The sequence below is a fragment of the Halichoerus grypus genome, chromosome 5 (genome assembly GCF_964656455.1).
Source record: "Halichoerus grypus chromosome 5, mHalGry1.hap1.1, whole genome shotgun sequence".
Taxonomy (NCBI): Eukaryota; Metazoa; Chordata; class Mammalia; order Carnivora; family Phocidae; genus Halichoerus; species Halichoerus grypus.
This window is the reverse complement of record NC_135716.1, coordinates 181,455,256-181,480,031: the sequence shown is the minus strand read 5'-3', so window position 1 is coordinate 181,480,031 and position 24,776 is coordinate 181,455,256. Positions and strand designations below refer to the sequence as shown.

The 24,776-nt window shown below is 38.9% G+C and overlaps 1 protein-coding gene across 8 annotated transcripts in view; it reads right to left on the bottom strand.

The window, feature by feature from the left end:
* The window catches only part of RERE (arginine-glutamic acid dipeptide repeats), a 415,927-nt gene that overhangs the window by 106,596 nt on the left and 284,555 nt on the right, over window positions 1–24,776 (bottom strand). For all 8 annotated transcript variants that reach the window (XM_078073823.1, XM_078073818.1, XM_078073819.1 and 5 more), the window contains 3 exons: window positions 22,742–22,790; window positions 15,827–15,951; window positions 14,032–14,131 (listed from right to left, as the gene is read on the bottom strand). In XM_078073823.1, the coding sequence (XP_077929949.1) occupies window positions 14,032–14,131; window positions 15,827–15,951; window positions 22,742–22,790 (274 nt within the window). The remainder of the gene's footprint in view (window positions 1–14,031; window positions 14,132–15,826; window positions 15,952–22,741; window positions 22,791–24,776) is intronic.

Genomic DNA, 24,776 nt, shown 5'->3' with positions numbered 1-24,776 from the left:
CTCTATGTCCAATGGACAAGCATCCTTATGAAAGAGAAGCAGTGGAAAAAGAATAGAAGAGATGCAGACCCACAGAGGGGAAGGCAGTGTGAAGACAAGCAGAGAAAGATGCAGCCACAAACGAAGGAATGCCAGCAGCCACGGGAAGCTGGAAGAGGAATGATTCTCCTGAGGAGCCAGAGAGAGCATGGCACAGCGGACACCCTGATGTCATACTCCCGGCCTCCAGCACTGGGAGAGAACGCACTTCTGTTGTTTTAAGCCAGCAAGTTTGTGGTGATTTGTTACATCAGCCACAGGAAACTAATACATCAACTTTCAAAGTTTGGGGGTAAAAAAATGATCTAGGAGAGCTATAAAACAGTATCCCCAAGTATATTTCAAAACTAGTATAAGAAATATACACACTAGCTCAAATATAAACTTTAGTATTCTATAGCATATTTTAGAACTAATGGTAACATATGAGCCCGGTTAAAACTCAGGGGCTTACTTTGTTCTAAGATTAAATATTTAGGGACGCCTGGGTGGCTCAGTCCATTGAGTGTCTGCCTTCAGCTCGGGTCATGATCCCGGGATCCTGGGATCGAGCCCCGCGTCAGGCTCCCTGCTCAGCGGGGAGCCTGCTTCTCCCTCTCCCACTCCCCCTGCTTGTGTTCCCTCTCTCGCTGTGTCTCTCTCTCTGTCAAATAAATAAATAAAATCTTTAAAAAAAAAAAAAAAGATTAAATATTTACTTAGATTATCAACACTTTTAACAAATGCCCTCCCACAAAGGCTTCCTAAAGAACAGGAACTGAATAATGTTTATTACTGAATAAATAAATGAATGAATGATTTTACTAAAGCTTCTTCTTAAATGTAAAAAAGCCAAGGGCTTTTATCCTGATTTGCTAAATACTTACTGTATTAATATTAATGCTTAATACAGGTTCATAGATGGGTAAAATTATGATTGATGTTAAGTGGACATTTTTCAAAACCCCATGTAATTCTCAAAACATTTTACCATATTAGAAAGAAATCATTTGAGAAAGAAGTTTCTTAAATTTTTAAAGGAACTTTCTAAATTTGCCAAACACAAGGAAAAGCCAAGTCAATTCCCCAGCCCCTGCTGAGTGCCTAGGAGAAAGGATGGAGATGCGCCAAGAGGTTAGAGCATGAAGGATTTTATTTTTTCTTTCTTTCTTTCTTTTTTATTTTTTAAAGTAGGTTCCATGCCCAACCTGGACCCCACTGCGGGGCTCAAACTCACGACCCTGAGATCAAGACCTGAACTGAGACCAAGAGTCGGACACTCAACGGACTGAGGCACCAGGTACCCCAAGCATGAAGCATGAAGGATTTCTAATGGCCTGAAGAGCAAAGCCCCAAAACCACAGATTCACGGACATTTCAAGAGGACTGCTATACGGCACTGGCCTCAATTCTATTCTTTCTTTAAGTTTAAATTATTATGTATATAAATATATATGACAGGGTGTGCTTATTAATCTGTAGGTGATATTCATACTTATAGAACTGTTATGAAGATTAAGGGGCGCCTGGTTCGCTCAGTCGGTTACACAGCCAGCTCTTTATTTCGGTTAGGTCATGATCTCAGGGTCCTGAGATTGAGCCCCGCATTGGGCTTTGCACCCAGTGGGGAGTCTGCTAGAAATTCTCTCTCCCTCTCCCTCTGCCCCTTCCTCTGCTCGCTCTTACTCACTCTCTCTAAAATACATCTTTAAAAAAAAAAAAGAATTGTTATGAAGACTAAATGAATTCATTCATAAAAATGCACTTACACTTTCACGCAGCATGTAAGTACTCAATCAACACATTTTAATTTTGTTGTTATTAATACTGCCTTTGTTACTAATGACATCAGGCAGCTAATAGTTGATATCCAATAGAATGAAAACAGTGATAAGCTTAAGGTCCTGTGCCTGGTTCAAAATTCAGTCAAAATGCTGAGGGTGGGAGAGAAATGGCTTAGCAAAGGCCAGTATACAGAGAGAAATAAAATGAAACAAGACAAAAACACAAGACAAAAAAAATGTGTCGAGCACACACTCATAAAAGCTTAGATTGCATTAGGAAGATGAGCTTTTAGGAAAACTAAGTGGTATTTCTTTGTTACCTTATGCTGATCAGATCTGGGAAATGTTGCTTCAGTGAAGGTGCCACATTTTTAAAAACATACAAAGCTGACCAGAAGAAGAAATAAAATGGTTATAATATATAAAATGGCTAACAGAATTACACCATGAACAAAACTCAAAAATGTTACACTCAGTGTAAAGAAGCCAGTCACAAAAGGCCATATACTATATGATCCCATGTATAGGAAATGTCCAGAACAGGCAAATCCATAGAGCTGGAAGGCAGACTAGTAATTACCAAGGATGGGGGAGGGGGAAACTGAAGGGTGACTACTAATGGGTACAGCGTTCTTCCTGGAATAACAAAAACATTATACAATTGACTGTGGTGACAGTTGCACAAATGTGGGAATATAATAAAAGCCATTAAATGGGACACTTTAAATGGATGAAATATATGAATTATATCTCAATAAAGCTATTCTAGAAAAAAGAAGAAAAATAAGAAAAGAGAAAAAAGAAAAGAAATGGCTAAAGAAACTTGAGAGTGATTCACGTGGAAAAGCCAAGCAGGGCCACAATCATGAAGACCTGCATCAGGAGCACGACAAATGACAAAAACTTAGAGTGATACTTTTCTGTTAAAATTATCAAAAACAGGGGCATCTGGGTGGCTCAGGCCCTTAAGCATCTGCCTTCAGCTCAGGTCATGATCTCGGGGTCCTGGGATCAAGCCTTATGTCAGGCTCCCTGCTCAGTGGGGAGTCTGCTTCTCCCTCTCCCTCTGCCCCCCCCACTTGTGCTCTCTGAAATAAATAAAATCTTAAAAAAAAAAAAACCTATCAAATACAAAATCACTGCTGCAATAAGTCATAAAGCTACCATTACCAGAGGTTAACATAAGTGGCCTTTTATCTCCCCATCCACCCGAGGAACTTAGAGAATGCTCTCTGTTGTATTTAGTAAAAGAACAGAAGCAGAGCATAATGTTCAATTTTTATTTTTTTTAAGATTTTATTTATTTACTTGACAGAGAGAGACAGTGAGAGAGGGAACACAAGCAGGGGGAGTGGGAGAGGGAGAAGCAGGCTTCCCGCCGAGCAGGGAGCCTGATGCGGGGCTCGATCCCAGGACCCTGGGATCATGACCTGAGCCGAAGGCAGATGCTTAACGACTGAGCCATCCAGGCGCCCCCATAATGTTCAATTTTGACTAAAGTTACAGATCACCTACAAAGGAACAAAATATCAAAGCATTAAATTTAAAAAGTCATCTTCATCCAAATGAGACGAATAAATCATGAAATCTGTCAAAGTGTTGTTGTGCCTGGAACTTTTGGGTTTTTTTGTTTTGGTTTTTCAGATTTTATTTTTTTATTTGAGAGAGAAAGACAGAGAGAGAGAGAGAGAGAGAGAGAATTCGAGAGTGGGGAGGGGGCAGAGGGGGAGGGAGAGGGAAAGGGGTGGAATCTCAACCACACTCCGCACTGAGTGTGGAGCCGAAGCAGGGCTCGATCTCAGGACCCTGAGACCATGATCTGAGCCAAAACCAAGAGATGGACACTCAACCAACTGAGCCACCCAAGTGCCCCTGCTTGAAACTTTTGAACAAAGTGAATCTATGAAATTCTCAGCCCAAAGGGAGCCACAATGATAAATTTCTAAACACTTAAACAATTTTCAAAACCAAAGTTCAAAATGTTTCTAGTTGGTCAAAGTACAATAAATAAAACCTCAACTTTATATATTATTAGCTGATAATTGTTGAAAAGGCTTTGGTTATACTAGAAAAGTACTGCATCCTCAATTATGCTATAATTAACAATGTAATATGCCGTAGACTCCAATATCTTGATATAATATAAATAAAATACTAGCAGAGGTGCTTGCCAAGGCTGATTTACACAGGGTACTATTCTGAAATTTATTGCATTTCTATAACAAGAAATCACACAGCATATAAACTTCTCCCATTTCTCTTTTCAACAACAAATCAAAATCTTAGAGAAAAAAAAACCCATCATCCTGCTATTTAGTACTGACTAATCTGAATGGAGAATGGTAAAAAGAATTTAAGTAAGGGGTCACCTGGGTAGCTCAGTGGGTTAAGCATCTGCCTTCAGCTCAGGTCATGATCCCAGGGTCCTGGGTCCTGGGATCGAGCCCCGCATCGGGCTCCCTGCTCACCGGGCAGCCTGCTTCTCCCTCTCCCTCCACTCCCTTCCCCCAACTCGTGAATGCGCATGTGTGCTTTCCCTCTCTCTCTAATAAATAAATACCTTATAATACCAAGTTCTGGGTGATCGAATGTGATTTCGGCTTGAACCTGATTTATTTATTCAATCATTCAACAAATACTTAGTGCCTCTCTACTAGGTACTAGGCATCGGGCTGAGGCTCAGAAAACAAAGATGAATTAATACCCAAAGGTTAGCAAATAGTAATATTTATATATCAGAGATAAAAAAAAACTATTAAGCTATTGGAAGTCTTGCATCCTTTGTTGAAGGAGATGTGGGTGTGCATAAATAAGTAAGCCGACAAATACATACTCTCTACAATATGTAAAAAGCTTAATCCAAATGTCTAAAAGCCATCCATATTTCAAGGGATAAAACGGTCCAGACAGAAGTGAAATCTTTGCTGCCTGATTATAAATTTTACTTATATATAGTGAGCATATATATGTTTACTGTTAGTGAGAGAAAGTAAACATAAAAATGCAAATAAGTTCTGAGAAAGAGAAGCCAAAAGAATTTGAATTTTATTAGGAAATAGGAAAGATACCTAAGCCCAAAGAATGAAATCCAGTATCAACTTAGTAAAAACAAGTCAGCATGATATTTTCTAAAAAACCATAGTCTCAAACTATAGGACTCTGTTACTTTCTTTTTTTTTTTTTTTAAGATTTTATTTATTTATTTGACAGAGAGACACAGTGAGGGAACACAAGCAGGGAGAGTGGGAGAGGGAGAAGCAGGCCTCCCGCCGAGCAGGACGCCCAATGCAGGGCTTGATCCCAGGACCCTGGGATCATGACCTGAGCCAAAGGCAGATGCCCAACGACTGAGCCACCCAGGTGCCCCAGACTCTGTTAGTTTCTAAGCATAACTATAAAGATGGATTTTGTAAAAGGCCAAATAAATGCAAGCACTAAAGATGGCTGAATCCCATTAGAATAATATAGGCCATCTCCATGTTTTTTTTTTTTAAAAAGATTTTATTTATTTCTTTGATAGACAGAGCACAAGCAGGAGGAGCTGCAGGCAGAGGGAGAGGGACTCGATCCCAGGACCCTGGGATCATTACCCAAGCTGAAGGCAGATCTTAACCGACTAAGGCACCCAGGTGCTCCAGGCCATCTCTATGTTATGTAGCATTATGCTTACAAATTATATGTGAACCAAAAGTACACAGATGAACCTCACAGAAACTGTATATGAAGAAACACATACCTGAACAGTACACACAGAAACATTTCTAAAATCTTCTAGAGGAAGCACCACTGCTTTGTCATATTATAAACATATTATAAAATTACAGATAGAATAATTTTACATTAATAGGTGTTCACAATTTAAAGTAGTAAAATACAACATACCTTTGCCAACATACACTAAGGAGTACACTCCCATCACTAAGAACACCCTCCTCTTCCAACAAGAGAGGCCAACATGTTTATCACATCATCCTCCTCTACATCAATACAAGTTTTTTGTTTTTTGGTTTTTTTACTTATGAAGTAAAAAGATAAATACATTTTTAACATAAATGATACAACTGTGTCCCTAACTGTTCTGCAAGTTCACCACTGGACCAAACACAGTAAGTTATGTGGCCATGAAAATAAGATACATCAACTGCTACTGTATTTCTCCAACAAGAGCTATGCTATTAAGAATGTACACATGTGGCTCAAGTGTTATATAACCTGAGGACCATCTTCATTAGATTAAAATGGACTTAAAGACTCCAAACAGGGATGCGTGGGTGGCTCAGTTGGTTAGGCGTCTGCCTTTGGCTCAAGTCATGATTCCAAAGTCCTGGGATCAAGTCCCGCAGGGAGCCTGCTTCTCCCTCCGCCTTTAGCTCCTCCTGCTTGTGCTCTCTCTCTCTCACAAAGACGAAAAAAAAAAAAAAAAAAAAAAGACTCCAAACAAAAGGTAGAGCTTGCCAGACTAGATTAAAAAGTCAGAAACAACTAAAGAACTAAAGGACACAAGAGATGTTCTTTAAATACAAAGAAAAAGCAAGATTCACAGTAAGAAGCTGGAACAAGATGTATCATGTGAACAAGCATAAGAAAGCTAGAGTAGTTATGTTAATATCAAACAACACAGAGTTCAAGACAAAGACAGGGTCATTCCAAAAAAGTAAAAGAGCTAATATACAGATAAAGGTAAATATTATGTGCATGTGCCTAATGATATAACTGCCAAATATATGAAGCAAAAGCAAACAAAACCCAAATCCACAATCACAGTTGAAGACTTTAATACAATTCTCTCAGCAACTGAAAATACTAGATAAAAAAAATTAGTAGGACATAGAAGATCTAAGTAATAATAACCACCACTTTAAGGAAACAATTACATAATAGTGCACTCAGTAACTGCTGAATATAAACTCATTACAAGTGCACATGGAACATTCACCAAGATAAACCACATGCTGAGCCAAGAAACAAATCTCAATAGATTTCAAAAAACTGAAATCTTACTGGGTATCCCTCACCACAACAGAACTAAATTAAAAATGAGTATCATTTCAAAACAAAAGGGTGGGGGAGGGAGAGAGAGTGTACACAAGAGAGATCTCAAGTATCTGGCAATTAAGCAAATTAATACTAAACATAGGTAAAAGAAATTTCAAAAAAATTTTTTTGATATTTTTAACACAATGATAATGAAAGAAGAGCAAATCAAAATTTGTGATAAAATCAATTATCTAAGTTCCTACTTTTGGAAGGTAGGAAGAAAATGATCAAATTAACCCAAAATAAATAGAAAAAAATAATAAAAATAAGATTGGAGATCAATGAGATAGAAAACAGAGAAAATCAGGGGCACCTGGGTAGCTCAGTCAGTTAAGCATCTGACTCCTGGTTTTCGCTCAGGTCATGATCTCAGGGTTGTGATTGTGATTTCGAGCCCCAAGTCGGGCTCTGTGCTCAGTGCAGTCTGCTTAAGACTGTCTCTCCTCTCCCTCTGCCCCTCCCCTTTGTGCGTGTGAGCACGCATGTTCTCTCTCTCTCAAACAAATCTTTAAAAAAATAATAAAAAAGAAAAAAAATCAATGAAACCAAATGTTAGCTATCTGAAATAATCAATAATGTCTATAAACCTCTATTTAGACCGACTGAGAGGACACAAATCACCAATATTAGGAATGAAAGAAGGGTCAAAATTACAAATCCTACAGATGTTAAAAAAGTAACACAGGATAATTTGACATTTTTACCAATAAATTTGATAACCTGGATGAAATGGACAAAAAGTTTAAAATCACAGATCAGCAAATTACCAAAACTGACACATGAAGAAATATAAATAGGTCTATGTCTATTTGTAATTTTAAACTTTCCATTAAAAAAATATTTAGTTCCAGATGGCTGCACTGTAAAATCTATCAAATATTTAACAACGCATACACACACACACACACACACACACACACCCAATCCTTTACAAACTCTTTTTTAAGATTTATTTATTTACAGGGTGCCTGGGTGGCTCAGTCGGTTAAGCATCTGCCTTCAGCTCAGGTCATGGTCCCACAGTTCTGGGACTGAGCCCTGCATTGGGCTCCCTGCTAAGCGGGAAGTCTGCTTCTCCCTCTCCCTCTGTCACTCCCCCCTCCCACTTGTGTTCTCCCTCTCTCTCTCAAATAAATAAAATCTTTTTTAAAAAAAAGATTTATTTACAAAGAAAGAAGACTACAGCTCAAGATCCCTTATAAATACAAATGTAAAAGTTCTTAACAAAATATAAGCATATTGAATCCAACAGTACATAATGACTAAGTAGAATTTATCCTAGGAATGCATACTTGCTTTAACATTTGAAATTAATCAACAAAATTCACCAAATTAGCAAAATACAGTATAACAAGCATATGATCATCTCATTAGTTACACACAAAAAATAGCATCTGACAAAATTAAATGCCCATTCATGACAAAAAACAAACTTTGATATAAAGGAGAACATTCTCAACTTGATTAACAACAACTACCCTACACTACACCTATTAGTGAATGGCTAAATGTGTTCTCCCTAAAATGAGAAATAAGACAAAGATGTCCACTCTCATTGTTTCTATTCAACACTGTACTACAGGTCCAAGCAAGTGCAATGAAGCACGAGAAAGACACAAAATGCATAAATCCAAAAGAAAGAGGTAAAACTGTCTTTATTTGCAGATGACATGATTGTGTACACACAAATCCTAAGAAACCAACCAGAAAGCTACTGGAAATTAACAGGAAGAACAGGTACAGGTCAGCACATTAAAACTGTTCCTATTTCTATCCTATCAATGAACATTTAGAAATTGAAATTAAAAATATAATTTTAGGGGCACAAAATTAAAAATATAATTTTAGGGGCACCGGGGTGACTCAGTCAGGTAAACGTCTGCCTTTGGCTCCGGTCATGATCTCAGGGTCCTGGGATCAGACCCCGTGTTGGGCTCCCCACTCAGCAGGGAATCTGCTTGTCCCTCTGCCCCCACCCCTGCTCATGCCCCTCTCTCTCTCAAATAAATAATCTTTTTTTTTTTTTAAGATTTTATTTATTTATTTGACAGAGAGACACAGAGAGAGAGGGAACACAAGCAGGGGGAGTGGGAGAGGGAGAAGCAGGCTTCCCGGGATCGAGTCCCGCATCGGGCTCCCTGCTCCTTGGGAGCCTGCTTCTCCCTCTGCCTCTCTCTCTCTCTCTCTCTCTCTCTCTGTCTCTCATGATAAATAAATAAAATCTTTAAAAAAACAAAAATAAAAATATCATTTTATTAACAATCGAAATTTCAAACAGTAATTATTTAGGGATAAATTTAACAAAATATGTGTACGACCTGTACATTGAAAACTGTAAAATCTTACTTAAAAAAAATTAGTGAGACCTCTTTTAAAAATGAAGGTATGTGGGGTGCCTGGTGGGCTCAGTCGGTAGATGGTACAACTCTTGATCTTGGGGTTGTGAATTTGAGCCCCCGCTGGATGTAGAGACTTTTTTTTTTTTTTAAAGAAAGGGAAAGAGGCGGCAGGGTACGCAGAGAAAGAGGCAGAGAGAGAATCTTAAGCAAGCTCCACACCCAGCACAGAGCCCAACAGCAGGACTCGATTTCATGACCCTGAGACCTGAGCGGAAATCAAGAGTTAAACACTTAACTAAGCCACCCAGGTGCCCTGAGATTACTTAAATAAAAAAATTTTTTAAAAATGAAGATATGTATCATGTTCTGGATTCAATATTGTTAAGATGTCAATCAATTCTTCCTAACTTGATCCATAGACTCAATGCAATCCCAATGAAAATACCATCAAGCCTTTTTAAAAACAGAAACGGCAAGCTGATTCTAAAATTTATATGGAAATGCAAATGACCTAAAATAACCAAAACAATCTTAAAAAACTAGTAAAAAGTAGGAAGACTTACACTACCTGAGTTCCAATAAAGTTACAGTATTCAAGGGGCACCTGGGTGGCTCAGCTGATTGAGCATCAGACTCCTGATTTTGGCTCAGATCATGATCTCAGGGTTGAGAGATGGAGCCTGGTGGGGAGCCTGCTTGTCATTCTCCCTCTCCCTCGGCCCCTCTCCCAGCCCCTCCCACCAGTGGCCAGCACAGGCACGTGCTCTTGTGCTCGCCCGCTCTCTCTCAAAAACAACAACAAAGCTACAATACTCAAAATCCTGAGGTACTGGTGAAAAGACAGATATTACATTAGTGAAACAGAAGAGAATCCAGAAAAAGACTCAAACTGCTATATGCTTATATGGCAGCTGATGTTCAATAAAGGCATCAAGGCAACGAAATGAGAAAAGTCTGTTTTCAGTAAATGTTGCTCCAACAACTGGCACCTGTGTAGAAAAGAATGAACTTTCACCCACATCTCACATCACATACAAAATTAATTTGAAAAGAATCACAGACCTGAAGGCAAGAACTAAAACATCAAGAAAGCACAGAAACAATCTATGTTATCATGGGGTGATCAAAGAAACTCTCACAAAAGGAAAATGATACACTGGACTTTAGGAAAATTAAACATTTTGCTCTCTAAAAGACACCATTACAGAAAAACAGTCATGGTATGGGAGGAAATATCTGTAAATATATGTATCAAAGAAATTGTATCTGCAATATAAAAACAACTCTTACAACTAAATAATTATACTAAAAACAATTCAATTTTTAAAATTGGGCAAAAGATATTTCACAAAAGAAGACATACAAATGGGCAGTAAGACATGAAAAGATGCTCAATATGACAGTCAGGGAATTCAAATTAAAACCTCACTGAATGAGACACAGATAGACATCATCAGTAATGTCAAATGCTGAGGAATCTTTACCAACAAACAAATCTCAATGGGATATCACTATACACCCATTAGAATCACTAAAATGAAAAAGACTGACAACATGAAGTCTTGTTGAGGATGCTGAAGAACTGAAATTCTAACATACTACTGATGGGAATCTAAAATGGTATGGCCACTTGGAACCGTGTTTGACAGTTTCTTAAAAAGCTACCTGCATACATACAATCCTGCCATTTCACTCCTTAGGTGTATTTACCCAAGAGCAATGATAATACACATCTACACAAAGACTGAGTAACAATGTTCATTAACACCTTTATTATAATTGCCAAAAGCTTGGAAACAACACAAGTGTCCATCACCAGGTGAATGGATAAAATACTGTGAACATCCATACACAAGAATATTACTCAGCATTAAAAAAGGACTATTGATAATGCAACAGCAGAAATCTATCCCAAAATTATTACAGTGAAAAAAGCCAGACCCAAAAGATTACATAAGATATTCCATTCATACAACGTTCTAGAAAATGCAAACCAATCCATGATGTGAGGAAACATATCAATGGTTGTCTGAGGCTAGAAGCAGCAAAGGATTATAAAAGTTCATGAGGAAACTGTGGGGAATTTGGAAATATTTTGTATTTTGATCATTGTAGTAGTTTCACTGGTATATACATCTGAAAAAACCCATCAAACTGTATATACTTTAAATCAGAGCAGCTTATTATACATAAATTATACTCCATATGTTGTTTTAAAACTTACACACTAAAAATCTCATTTGTGAATAATGAAGAAAAAATTGAGTCAAAACGAGTAATGTAGAAGAGCTTTTATTTAAAAATAGGTATTAAGAATTAACAGCTCAAAAATTTCTATTCAAGATGGCCGTTTTAAAGATCAAATTATTTATTTAAATGCATTTAAATTTAAATAGTCCTACTCAGATTGTTAACACTATAATGTGGCTGTACTGTAGAATTTCATACACTTTAAATTTCTGTACTGTCCTGAGAAACAGGAAATAGACACAGGTTTACTATAAACTGAGAAATGCCTAAAACCTTGTTTTGACTCTAAGAAAAAAAATAGTTCTCACATGACTATGTATTTATCTTTTAAACTTATTACTTAACACAGCTCGAAACCACCATTATTCCAAGGAAGCTGAAATAAACATTAACTTCTTATAAGATTTTTCAATTCACTTCACTTTTCATTAAAGAAAGTACCTACAACTCAAACTCTGTAAGCCAGTAAAACAATGAAGTAGAAAAATTAAAAGTCACTAAACTTTTCCATTCATCACAAAATGTACACATAACTCAGTCCTTTGGTGGCTGAACGCACTTGGATTGCATAAACCAAGACACTTGAGCCATTTTGGACACGCCTAGACAGGAAAATTTCAAATGATGGGAAGGCAGCTTCACAGAAATAAAAACTCATAAAACCAAAAGCCCTCTGGCAATGCTTAAGAAAACTTCAGAAGGAACTTGCTACAAAGGACCATGGGCAAAAATAGCCCAAATTATTTCTGTATAGAAGTATGTTCTACAGAATCCTTAGAGGGGTTGAAATAAAGAGAACAAATCAGATCAATTCAGTAAAGTGCCAAAAATAGATATTTAATTAAATATGGCAACATCTTCATTATTTAAAAATTCAACTGATCAGCATGGTCGTGAAAGGGGAAATTTTTTCATAAAGCTTTTATGCAAAAAACTCCACAGAAGACAAGCCCATATCAAAGACTTACTCTGAATAAACACACACTTTTTAGGGTATTTTGAATTCACAGACATTCACACCACTCTTACCATTCCCACTGTCTACAGATTCACCGATCTGAGTCTCTGATTCTTCATCAATAAAATACTCTCACAGGCCCCTTCTGGCTCAATAATGTATACTCAGAATAAAGACCCTTTATAAAAACAAAAACTCTTAAGTATGGAAGAGGCGAGAAAGTAAAAGAAATAAATGTATGGGAATGTAAAAAATCATCCAGTTACTTAGCACACGGCCCAATCCCAGCAAGATCACTCAATCCCTAACACATAAGAGACTATTATCATGTCATGTAATACTCAGGAAACACAACTAGACCAGGAATGCAAATCAGCCATATCCACATGCCTCCTTGAAAGCAAGTTGGAGAGTAGCAAAGTCCCTAAGGTGGGAATCTGGGTTATTTTCTATCCTCCATCATGAACTTTTTGGATTGTTGGCATTCAACAATCATTTGGCCTTTCTGAGTCTTAGATTATTATCTATTTAGAGACTGAACAGATGATCTCAAAAGTCCCTTCCAACTACAGTGACCTCTCAAGAAAAATGAAAAACAAAAAGGGTGCTTAAATTACATTTAGTTAGTCGTTAGGAGTTGCTTAGCCTTGTGCTCAGTATCCTATGTAAATATATATAACTTTATTAGTACATCAGTAATGCATAGAAACCCATTATTACTTCATCAGATTCGATGGTTTCACATTAGTAACCACACAGAGAAGAATTATTTCAAGAAACTTAAGAATACATGAATTTTCCTACACAGCCCTATAGGATGTATTTTAATGTCAAAAAGGAATGTCCAAAAAAAGTAAACTGGTTTCAGCGATCATACTGTTTATAGCAATTTGAGTTTTGTTCTTCTGAGCTGCTGTGTGTGTCACGGGATTAGAGCGGATGAGTAATCCTGAAGGACGCCACACAACCAACTCAGTACTGGGAGGCTCACTTGTTACATTTTACTTCATGTTTTTTTAAGGATTATTATTTTTAAAACTCAATTTTGTTGTATAATCATGTGAAATATTTACATGGCTCCAAAGCCACATCTATAAAAAAACTAATTTGTTCCAGGAAGTCTGGCTTCTTCTCTATTCCTCCACACACTTTCAAATTCACAGTCTCAGAGACAGAGAAGGCGGCAAAAGGTATAGACTCCAGATTCACATCTTGAGTGTACGACCTTGGCTTGTGACTTAATCGCTCCAAACTTATTTCCTCACATCTACAACGGTGATAATAATAAAACCTACTTCAGAGGGACATTGTGAGGATTAAATAAGATCATCTGTTAACAGTGGTCGGCTTTGTGGGATCTTGGTGAAGATCAACCACTATCATCAGGCTCTCATTTGAGGCTCAACACAATCCTGAGGTACAGACACAGATGAAGAAATGAACCTAGAGGCGCCACATCACTGGATCAAGGTTGGGGGGCCCAAAGCCAAGACCACAGCCCATCTTTCAATCCCAGCACTATACCACAGTACTCACTCCTAAGATTCCAGGCTCCTTCATGTTCCATACTCATCGCATACTCCCTACAGCTAGCACAAGGGAAAAAGAACTTTGTTCCCACCCAGGGCAACTTCAAAAGACTCACTGTATTCAGTGCATTGAGGGTAGTGTCATCCCGAGATGCTGCAACACAGCCATCTTCTGTGGAACCTCCATCACACATCCCTGCGAATGCTGCCATGCTCCTTGGAGGACAGAAAGGGAAAACATCAGCAAAGAAATTTTAACCCTCGGTTTTCAGAGTACATTTTCAGCCCAAACCAAATTCCATTACTACATGCATGATAAGCCAGAGTTCTCAGTCCTGTTTCTACTTTTCTTAAAACAAACAAACAAACAAACAAACAAAAAACAACTTTTTTTAGGGGAACCTGGGTGGCTCAGTTGGTTAAGCAGCCGACTCTTGGTTTCAGCTCAGGTCATGATCTCAGGGTCTTGAGATTGAGCACAGCCTCCACACCGAGCACGATGTCTGCTTGAGATTCTCTCTCCCCCTCTGCCCCTCCCCTCACTTGCACACTCATGCACGCTCTCTCTCAAATAAATAAATAAAATCTTAAAAAAAATTTTTTAGGAGTACCTGTGTGGCTCAGTCAGTTAAGCATCTGATTTTTTTTTTTTTCCTTAAGATTTTACTTATTTATTTGTCAGAGAGAACAAGCAGGGGAAGTGGCAGGCAGAGGGAGAAGCAGGCTCCCCTCCCTGAGCAGGGAGCCCGATGCAGAACTCGATCCCAGGGCCCTGGGATCATGACCTGAGCCGAAGGCAGACGCTTAACCAACTGAGCCACCCTAAGCATCTGACTCTTGATTTTGGCTCAGGTCATGATCTCAGGGTCATGAGAGCTGGGTGTGGAGCCTGCTTAAGATTCTCTTTCTCTCTCTCTCTCAAAAAAAAAAAAAAAAAAAATTTAAGATCCTCTACAGTTCACCCTTCACTCAATCACAAAGGAAAATGTTTCACTTACTCCAGTCCAGTTCTGTTATTTCTTCCCATGCTTTACCTGTACTCAGCTTTTAGTTTTGAGGGCATGAATAAGCTAAAACAATGTGCCACGACAGTTGGCTAGAGTACAATCTTTTGAAAGAAAGATTATAATCTTTTTGAAAGAAAGATCTTTTGAAAATAATTAAATCCTCTGAAACTTTGCTTAATTCCTTTCATGCTATACATCAACTAACCTTAGGTGAGTTAAAAGCGGGAAAGGGGATGAAAAGAATTCTTAGTGGCCACGCATGCACTGCACTGAGGCGGCCTCGTCTCTGCTGTGTACCCCTACACACAGCGCAGCTGACCGCAGGATTAAAGTTCAGTTACCGGGGCCTGCCGTGGTGCACACTGCTGACATTGCGGTGAGTCCCAGAGACCACTGCAGACGAAGGAAGGCTCTTTGCCTGCACTGTGATGAGCAGGGACAGATTTAAACTTATCTTTTATATTTTAGGCATTTGTAGGTTAACAAGTTCTCATGTAGGTAAGCCACAAAAACACCAAGCTTGGGTCAGGCATCAAGGAACAGCCTAAAGTAGAGAAATCTGTAATGGGATTTTAAAACGGGCTAAATGACCCAATCACTCAACTTGTATTTAGAAGTGTTGATAATTGCATGTATGGCTTAAGATATTTCCCTTCTGCAGAGTTCTAAAATCTGATGTGGGGCAAAGATTGAGGAAAAAAAAAAAAAAAAGTGACTTTACCATGGTAAACTTTTTCTCTGACATGAAAACTCAGAGCTCTGATTACAGAGGGTATAAGAAAACATAAAGTGAGAGAATGTTCAATGTATAAATAAAATTTCAGGGGAAAGGAGAAAGTTTATTGCCTCCTAATCCACTCAGACGGCCTAATTCAGGGGGCAGAATGGGGAGAATTCCTATTACCTTGCTGCCCTCAAGTACATAAGGAGGTCACAGTCATTAACTCCAGGCATCCAGACCAGTTCCTCATGTTGGGTCACAGTGTCACCATCTGGAGAAGGGAACGGTTGCAATTCAGGAAGTTTGGCCTGTAAGACAGGGATGAAAAAGTCACAATCAAGGAGCATTTAAAGAGCTGCCTCAACAGGAAGGCCCCGGGAACAGACGCACTAGTTACTGAGCCTCTTTCTTCAGGCAGGACCGAAATAACAGAAACAACTGTGAGTCACTGAAACCAGCCGGTAGCACGTTTCAGGATCATTTCACCACAGAAGATTTCACAATGGACTGCTTAATCTCTACTTAAGGAGCAGCAAACAGTGTCAAAATAAACGAGTGCCAGCATGATCCAAAGAGTAAAACAAAAATGGATGCATGTGAATAAAAGAAATTAGGGGGGGAAAAACCCCTCAGGACAGAAGAGTTCCTTGATAAAGAAGGGAAAAACACACACATTTCCAATATAACAAGTTTACAAAGAGACAGATATAAATAATGAAACCTCACCTAAGGATATTTGCTAAAATACCAAACGAGCTATCCTATTAAGATACTCTCAAGAGAGTCAATAACTACAGTACTATCAAGGTAAACATAAAAAAAAGACACAGAATTGGAGTTAACATTAAAAACACAGTTGAACTAAATGATGGTGTCAGAAATCAGACCAGCAGTAGCTTCAGGAGGAGTAGACTGCTTGTGAAGGGACAGGAAGGAGCTTTCAGAGACAAGAGAAATGCTGCACCTTGATATGAACTGTTACAGCAGACCCAACAGTGTACAGTGAGATATGAACAAGTTCACTGTATATCAAGTACACCTCAATAGATTTTTTAAAAAATATCTGAACGACAGTGCTCAACAACCAAGATTCTAAGTCACCTCTGGGTTAGAGATCCAAATACCCCTAGCATGTTCCCATCCTTACTCTGCGGGGCAGAGCAAGAGTCAAGCATGTACTACGACTACCACAACCATCAGGGGCCTATAAAACCAAGCATCTGCAAAACACACATGTTCCTATTGTCTCAGATGATGAACACGGACACATCTGTCAAATATTTTAAACTAAGAGCTACAGTTAAAAAGCTCCAGTGTCCACAGAAACCAGGCAAAAAAATTAAATGAAGCAAGGAGAGGATAAGGCAGCACTGTCCAACAGAAATAAAATGAGAGCTATCTATTTCATTTTAAACACTCCAGTAATCGCATGAAGCAAAACACCACCTCCCAGTCTGGCCTGGCCGCATTTCAGGTGCGCACAGCCACCCACAGGCAGTGGGTCCTGTCCTGGGCACAGAGGTATCAGGTGCTAAGGAGTGAAGGGAACCAGGGTGTAATGGAGAGAGTGCTGCCCTGTTCAGGAAAAGCAACCAAGCAGGAATGAGAACCAGTACTTGTATGTCCCCTGATTTTTTTCCAAAGTCCAGAAATTTTGATTTTTTAAAATAATCTTGTGGCAAAACATAACATTAGCAGACCATGTGGTCTTAGGGCTACCAGTCTGCCTCCCAGGAGATCTCTGATACCTCTAAATGTGTACCAAGCACTGACCTTCTCCAAACAAGGATGCTCTTCTTTAATTTAGTATTGACTTTTATAACATTTAATTGGGTGCCTCAATTAAGCAGAATTGAGTTCTGCTTAAGACATAGTAACCATATTGGAATAAAATTTAAAACACAAGAGAGATTTGCATCAAAAGGCCTTTCTTGACCTTTGTACAGAGTTCTGCTTCCCCAGCACCAAGAACAGTACCTGGTATGGTAGCTCTCCAACGGCTGTTTGTTAAATTAGTTAAAAAGTACTATTATTGTGGTAGAGGACAAATCCTCCCCGGTCAAGAGAAAAATAAGCTGGAAATATAGTTAGATAGTTTATAGAAAAAGAAATGCAAATGGCTCTTAATGATAAGAAAACATGGTCAAACTTGCTGATAAGAAAAAGGCAAATCAATGACACTGAAATACAATTTCTCATCTGTCAGAATGACATAAATCCCGAAGTGTGACAATATACAAGACTCTTATTGTATTAGCACTTGAGTGAGCTGCTAGCACAAAGGCAAAAATGGTACGATGTCTACGGTGGGGCATTTTGTAATGTCCTCACATTTCCACGTGCACCTGCCCTTTAAGCCAGGCATCCCCCTTCTGGGAATATATTTCAAAGATACATTGGCAAAAATATAAAAATCTGTATGCTCAGGCCATTCACTACAGCATTACTTGTAATAGCACATAACTGGAAGCAACTTAAATGCCCAACAATAGGAACTGGAAGAATGAACTATTCCATCCCCGCAATGCAGTTCCATGAAATGGGAGAAGGAAATGAGGAGGCACTCTACACACTGCTACGGAGGGAACAGCAGGATACATTGTTAAAAGATAAAAGGAAGTCGGTAAAATGTGTATATCATGCTACCACTTATCTAAGAACAGAGCGTTGGGGAATAAAAATAAGGATAAATCAAAACAACAATTATCCATCAGGGAGAGAAGGAAAATGTGGAAGGGACAGAGATAGCAGACTTCTTTGAGCACACTTCTTCCTTTGTATGTTTGACTTTGGAGTTATGTGAATAACTTTATGTAACTATAAAAACAAAATGAAATTTAAAGAACAACAATCTCTTAAAAACCCTAAAGCAAAGGGAAATAAATGCACTAACTATATAGTGAGTTGGTTCCTCTCTAGGAATTATTTCAACTAACTTTAAAACACATATTAATTTGCCTATAAAGCCCTAGTGGGATATATTCTAAGAACAAAAAAAAAATTTTTAATAGTAAGCGGTTTTCAATAACCATATTATTTGTAGCAGTGTTAAGTACTATTATTCTGCACTATTATATATGTATTATGGGATTAAAGCAAATGAATAATTACATTGGAGTCATTTGAAAATGGGATTTGAGACATGGGGAAAAGATACAGATATAAAAGGAAAGAAAGATAGGATTAAATATAAAACCCAGATAAAAATTTGAATCGGAATTAGAAAGAATCTGCAATATATTTTATCTTCAAAAAAAGGGGGGGGCCCATATTTCCTAACCTGTTCCCTGAAAAGGCCTAGGAATAGTAACCAACCTAGTAACAATGAACACCCAGCACCCAGTCAAAAAATGTCACTTCCCAATAAAACAATAAGGGCTCCTATGAGAAAAGTTTAATTCCAGATCAACGGCAGGGAATATACAAGATGAAACATTAAAATCATGTCATACCAGTTGAAAAAACCCTACCAAAAATCCCTGGGGTCCGTCTAGTCAAAAGGACACAGAAGATGGCAGGAAGAGGCATCCTACCAGTCCCAAAAGGATAATTTAATCATCAGTAAGAGTAAGTTCAACTGGTTAGCAGATAATAAGTAATTTAAAATCCACCGGTGACTGCTGGAAGATGCTGGGAAACCAACCTACTATTTTTGAAAACTGGTGAACAGAAGGAAGGAATTGAGCATTTATCTTGCCTTTCCTCTGTGCTTCTGATAATCAAATAGTTGGTGGTAAAGGGAAAGCTTCCTTTATTCACCTAATAAATGAAGGAATGACAGAGTATCACCATTTTAAAGGGTGGTTCTAAGTAATAAGTCATGGCTGCAAATCAGCATTACAAGGACACACATACTCCCTGGTCGACTACACAGCACCACCCATGCCAGGGGCAGAGGACTGAACTAGGATGATATTAAACTTCTAGGTTTAACTACTAATTTTCAAGATATGCAAAGGACAAGGGAACAAGTCTAATCACACATAAAGATGAAATCAGCCAAATCCAGACTATGGGACACCCTAATGGACAAGACACTCACCTTCTTCAATACATATATTGAGAGAAGGGGAAAAAATGAGAACAATATATGAATTAAAAGAGATTTAAGAGACCTATTAACCAATTGCAATGCATGGCTCTTATTTAGATTCCAATCTGAACTATAAGAAAAAAAAAAAAGATATTTAAGGAAATCTGGACCAAGGGGTACTTAAGAAATTGCTAATTTTTATTAGGTATTACATACTGTGACTGTTTTCTGAAAGAGCTCTATCTTTGGGATATTAACAAATAAATGATAGATTTGTGATTTCAAAATAATGGTTGGAGAGGTGTGAAGGAGAATAAATGAAACAAGTTTGACCATAACTTGATATGTGTGAAAGCTGACTAATAAGGATAAGGGGATTTATTTTACTATTCTTTCTTGATTTTTACAAATGTTAATATTGCACCAAATAAAAAAAATTAAAATTTTAATAAGGAAAATATTGCCAATCCATAAAAAAGTCCTGTTACATTTGGTGCTCCAAAACATTTCTTTTTTAAAATAAAGCCCAATGAATATATTTAGAATCTGATATAAAATAAATGTAAGTATACAAGAATGTAAGCATACTAAACTTGTTCCTTTCCAAGAATTTAAGCATCTTTTACTTAAGAACCACTTTTTCTTGGTCACAGTGGCCTATGACTATGGGTTTCAAAACAAACATAAAGCCTTAACTTAGAATTTCATTGTTTTAGAATCGTCACTGCCTTAATGTTCAAACATTGATTTAAGTTCTCCCAGTAAAGGGTAAGTGGATATTTGTTTATGGCTTTTTTGTAAATATAAATGCAGTGATCTTTGGCTTTAAAAAATTTGTTTCTGGGGCGCCTGGGTGGCTCAGTCGTTAAGCGTCTGCCTTCGGCTCAGGTCATGATCTCAGGGTCCTGGGATCGAGCCCTGCATCGGGCTCCCTGCTCTGCGGGAGGCCTGCTTCTCCCTCTCCCACTCCCCCTGCTTGTGTTCCCTCTCTCGCTGTGTCTCTGTCAAATAAAAAAAAAAAATCTTAAAAAATTTGTTTCTGTGAAAATGTTTGTTAATCGAAGCCAATAGAGTTATTTACAGAACAACTGAGCATGTCTAGTTCTTCATGTACGAGAACTGTTTTCCCTCCCCAAACCTTAGTTACTTGAATTGTCCTAAGATTATTCGTAAAAACTGAAATTCAGTGATTAAAGTGAAGTGAGAATTCTAAACAAAACAAAACAAAAAAAACCCCACCACTTTTTCTATTATGGCAAGGAAAAAAAAATCAGTAAAATAAACTTTAGTACAAAGATCTCAAGACACAAAGAGGAAGAAAAAATGGGTGGGAAAATACAGTGGCAAGAGAGCAGAGAGAGGGACAGGTAGTCCAGTGGTACCAGGTTAGTACTGGATTCCCTGATTAAACCGTAACTGCTAGGCCTGAAGACACAGAATATATAGTTGGTGGTAGTCAGACCCACCTACTGGCCACACCAAGGCAAGGCTATACTTGAACAAGGCAGGCATTAAGGAGAATGTCCTCTTGCAGCTTCTTTTTGTCTGTCTCAGTTACAATCCTAGTCCTGAGATGAGACGTGCCTTCTAGAAATTAGATGCCCCTGATGGTTTCTACGTTTTGGTTTTAATATTCCTTCACTTCTTAATTTCTTTCTTATTACAGAGTTAAAATAGGTTCTTAAAAATATGAATGGCATACAAGGAATGCTCAAAATCCAGACAGAAAAATGAACAACTAAACAGACTACCTACACCTCAATATCCTAACGAACAGTCGCTGTGCCTCGCATCTGCACTATGTGATGGCCACGTGGCTCACTCAAATGACAGCCCATGCCCATCACACTAAACCCACTTTCCTCACAGTTTAAAAATGGACAGTGACTCGATCCATGGCAATGACATGTAGAGACTACTAGAGACCTTCTGGAAGAATGTTCCTTGCTCTTAAGGGGAAAAGAAGGATGATCCCTTTTCCTCCTCTCAACATCTGCTGTATTTCATTCAAGGTAAGATCCACTAATATTTTAGTGCATTTAGAAAGGAGAAATGCTGCCAATTAAATTATAATCACACTACAGAATGTACAATGAAGTCTGATGTCAGAGATAATAAAATGTGAAGGAAAGAAGTACATCTTAGAATCAGTAAAATTCAGCTACCACCTAAGAAGGCAGCCGTGGGGGGACAGCTAGGCACCAGGAGAACGGTACAGAAGCTGAGCAGAGCCCTGGGCCTGCCTGACCAGGAGGTGATGATACACGAGATCATACACAGCCACAGGCAGCCAGAGTTTTCTAGTCCTGCCTGTCAAAGCATCCTGATACAGAGATATGGGGGGGTGGGGGCAAAGAGGGCACTAAGAGTCTTAGTAAACTGAATAAAGCACGAGAGGACACAGGTCACGACACAACAAGCTGCTGACCGACAAAGAGCCTAACCATCCCGCCTCTTCTGAAGGGCAGGGTTTTTTTAAAACTTACAATTCAAGTATGTAGTGACCAAATGTCCATAAATGAATGAATGTGTAAATGAAATGTGGTAGCCTTAAAAAGAAATTAAAGTCTGGTATGTGATACAACATGGCTGCACCCTGACGGTTTTATGTTAAGTAAAATAAGCCAGATGGAAGGACAAATACTGTGCAATTCCACTGATATGAAAAACCTAGAGGAGTCAGATATACAGAGACAAAGTAGAAGAGGGGTTGCCATGGGCTTGGGGAGAGGAAATGGGGAGTTAGTGTTTAATGGGGACAGAGTTTCAGTCTGGGAAGATAAAAAAGTTCTGGAGGTGGATGGTGGTGATGGTTGCACAACAATATGAATGTACCTAAAACCACTGAGCTGTACACCTAAAATTGTTCAGAATGGTAAATTTTACATTTTTAAAAGTTTTAATTTTTAAAAAGTATGCAGTGATCAGGGGAAAAAGAACCCTGCATTTATATAAAATTCCCTAAAGCATAACAATGATTCTAAATTGCTGCTTAACAGAATAAAGGACCAGCAGAATAATAAGAAATAAAACCCTATTGGAGAAGCTACTAAAATTTGCTTTACCTGATGGCTAGGACCAACACGAATTTCCCCCTGGGTGCTGTTCAGCCTCCTGTCATGAAAAGAGCAGAGCAGGTTAGCACCATATAGTCCTGGCATAAACATTCACACATTTTTTTCAAGACAAACAATTCACTTCAAATAAATGAGGGATAACAGAGGAAGAATTAAGTTCCGCACTATTTCTAGCGCTGCCTGTACATGCACACTCCCCCACCCCCCATACACATCTCTCAAATCTCTTTCCTCTAAAAGCCCCATTCCTGCAGCTTCCTGTCGTGAGTACCCATACCACTGTTCCTTCAGACCTCAGAGAGGTACATTCCAACAGAACAATCCCAGTACAGGTTTCTTCTTTTCAAAACATTTCACACGCCCTACTGTAAACCTTATTAAAAGATAAACAAGAGAACTATGGTTCCTAGCACACACACGGGGTCATTCATTCATTCAACAAATATTTATTAAGTACCTACTGTACACTCAAAACTGTCCTAGGTGTTGGGGATAAAGTAATGAGCAACACAATACCCCTACCTTATTAGAACTTATATTCTTATCTGGGTACAAAACAAAGAAACAAATAGTAGATCAGATGATAAAAGGGCCAAAGAATTAAGGAGATGGTAAATGATGAAATATTTTCACAGTTCTTTATACAAGATAGTCAGGAAAGGCCTTTGGGCCAAGGGCGGGGGGGGGGGGAGGGGCAGAGAGAAAGGTAGAGAGAGGATCACAAGCAGACCCCATGCCCAGCACAGAGCCCGATGAGGGGCTCGATCTCATGACCCCAAGACTATGACCTCAGCCAAAATCAAGAGTTGGATGCTCAACTGACTGAGCCATCCAGTCGTGTTCCAGAAAAGGCCTTCTTAATAAAAGCAAAAAAAAAGCAGAGATGAAAAAGGTGTGGGGATGAGCCCAGAAGATCTAGGAGGTGGAAGACTTCATCTTGTTTCTGTCTATGTCATTCCTACTGCACTTGCAAAGCTCACCCTCTCTTGCTTCAAATCCTAGCCATCCCAGGTTCCTTTTAGAAGCCTTTCCTGATCTCCTTCCCATTTCACCCCACAACTCCCCAAAGTGTGGATTGCCTTCCCCTTTCACTCCTTCATGAAATGCTTGTTGACTGTTTTGTCCCAGGCCTTGCACAGGGTACTCACAAGGTATATGGTGACGGACAAAGAAATACAGTCCCTGCCCTCCCGGGGCTTCGTTCCCAGCTCCTGGTTATCTCAACTCTGAGTCATGACTAACTGTGGGCGATCTCAGGCCACCCTTTCCGTGCCCAGGGACCAGTCTGTTGTGTTGTACAGCCACCTCTGAATCTCCAGCAGTGCTGGGGAGAGAGGGCTTTTACACGGTGAGAGCCGCCGATGGTGACTGGTAGACTTCGCCGTGCTGCAGAGCGTAACAGAGCAGCAAAGCACCGGAGATGCCACACGGTCTCGTGCTTGTCCTCCACAGAGCTGATAACCCTAACGTTATGTGTGAAGTTGTTAAAATGAATTCTGGAAAATGATTATTTCCTTCAGGTCTAATACTTTTTTCTTTTGACCCAACGGTTTCTCTCATGAAGAGTCTTATTTGGAGAAAGTGGGCAGTAGATAAAACAAAGGAAGGGAGAAGACTCAGAAAGGAAAGATGTGGCCCAGTTCTTAAGGAGCTTACACTCCAACTACCCAGGGAAGTATCATCCATCCCCAAAACACCAGAACAGGTCCAATCACTACACTGGTAAGCACAAAACATCTCAGGAGAAACAGAATACAAAAATGCCAAGGGAAATGATCAAAATTAGGCAGGCTTCACAGGGAGACAACAGTGCATGCAGTGGTTAATTTCCAAAGAAACCTCTGAAGGGGAGCCCATCAGCAGGGCAAAACAGGACTTCCCAAGGGGGGAATAAAACCCTGCAGAGGTGGGACGGGACACGGTGGGAGAAAAGGTTGCATAAGTACAGTCTTTAATGTACAAAGCACCTTCATTTCCCCACTAGGGGAATGGCATGTTGAAAAACAAGCCAAAAGATGGAGTG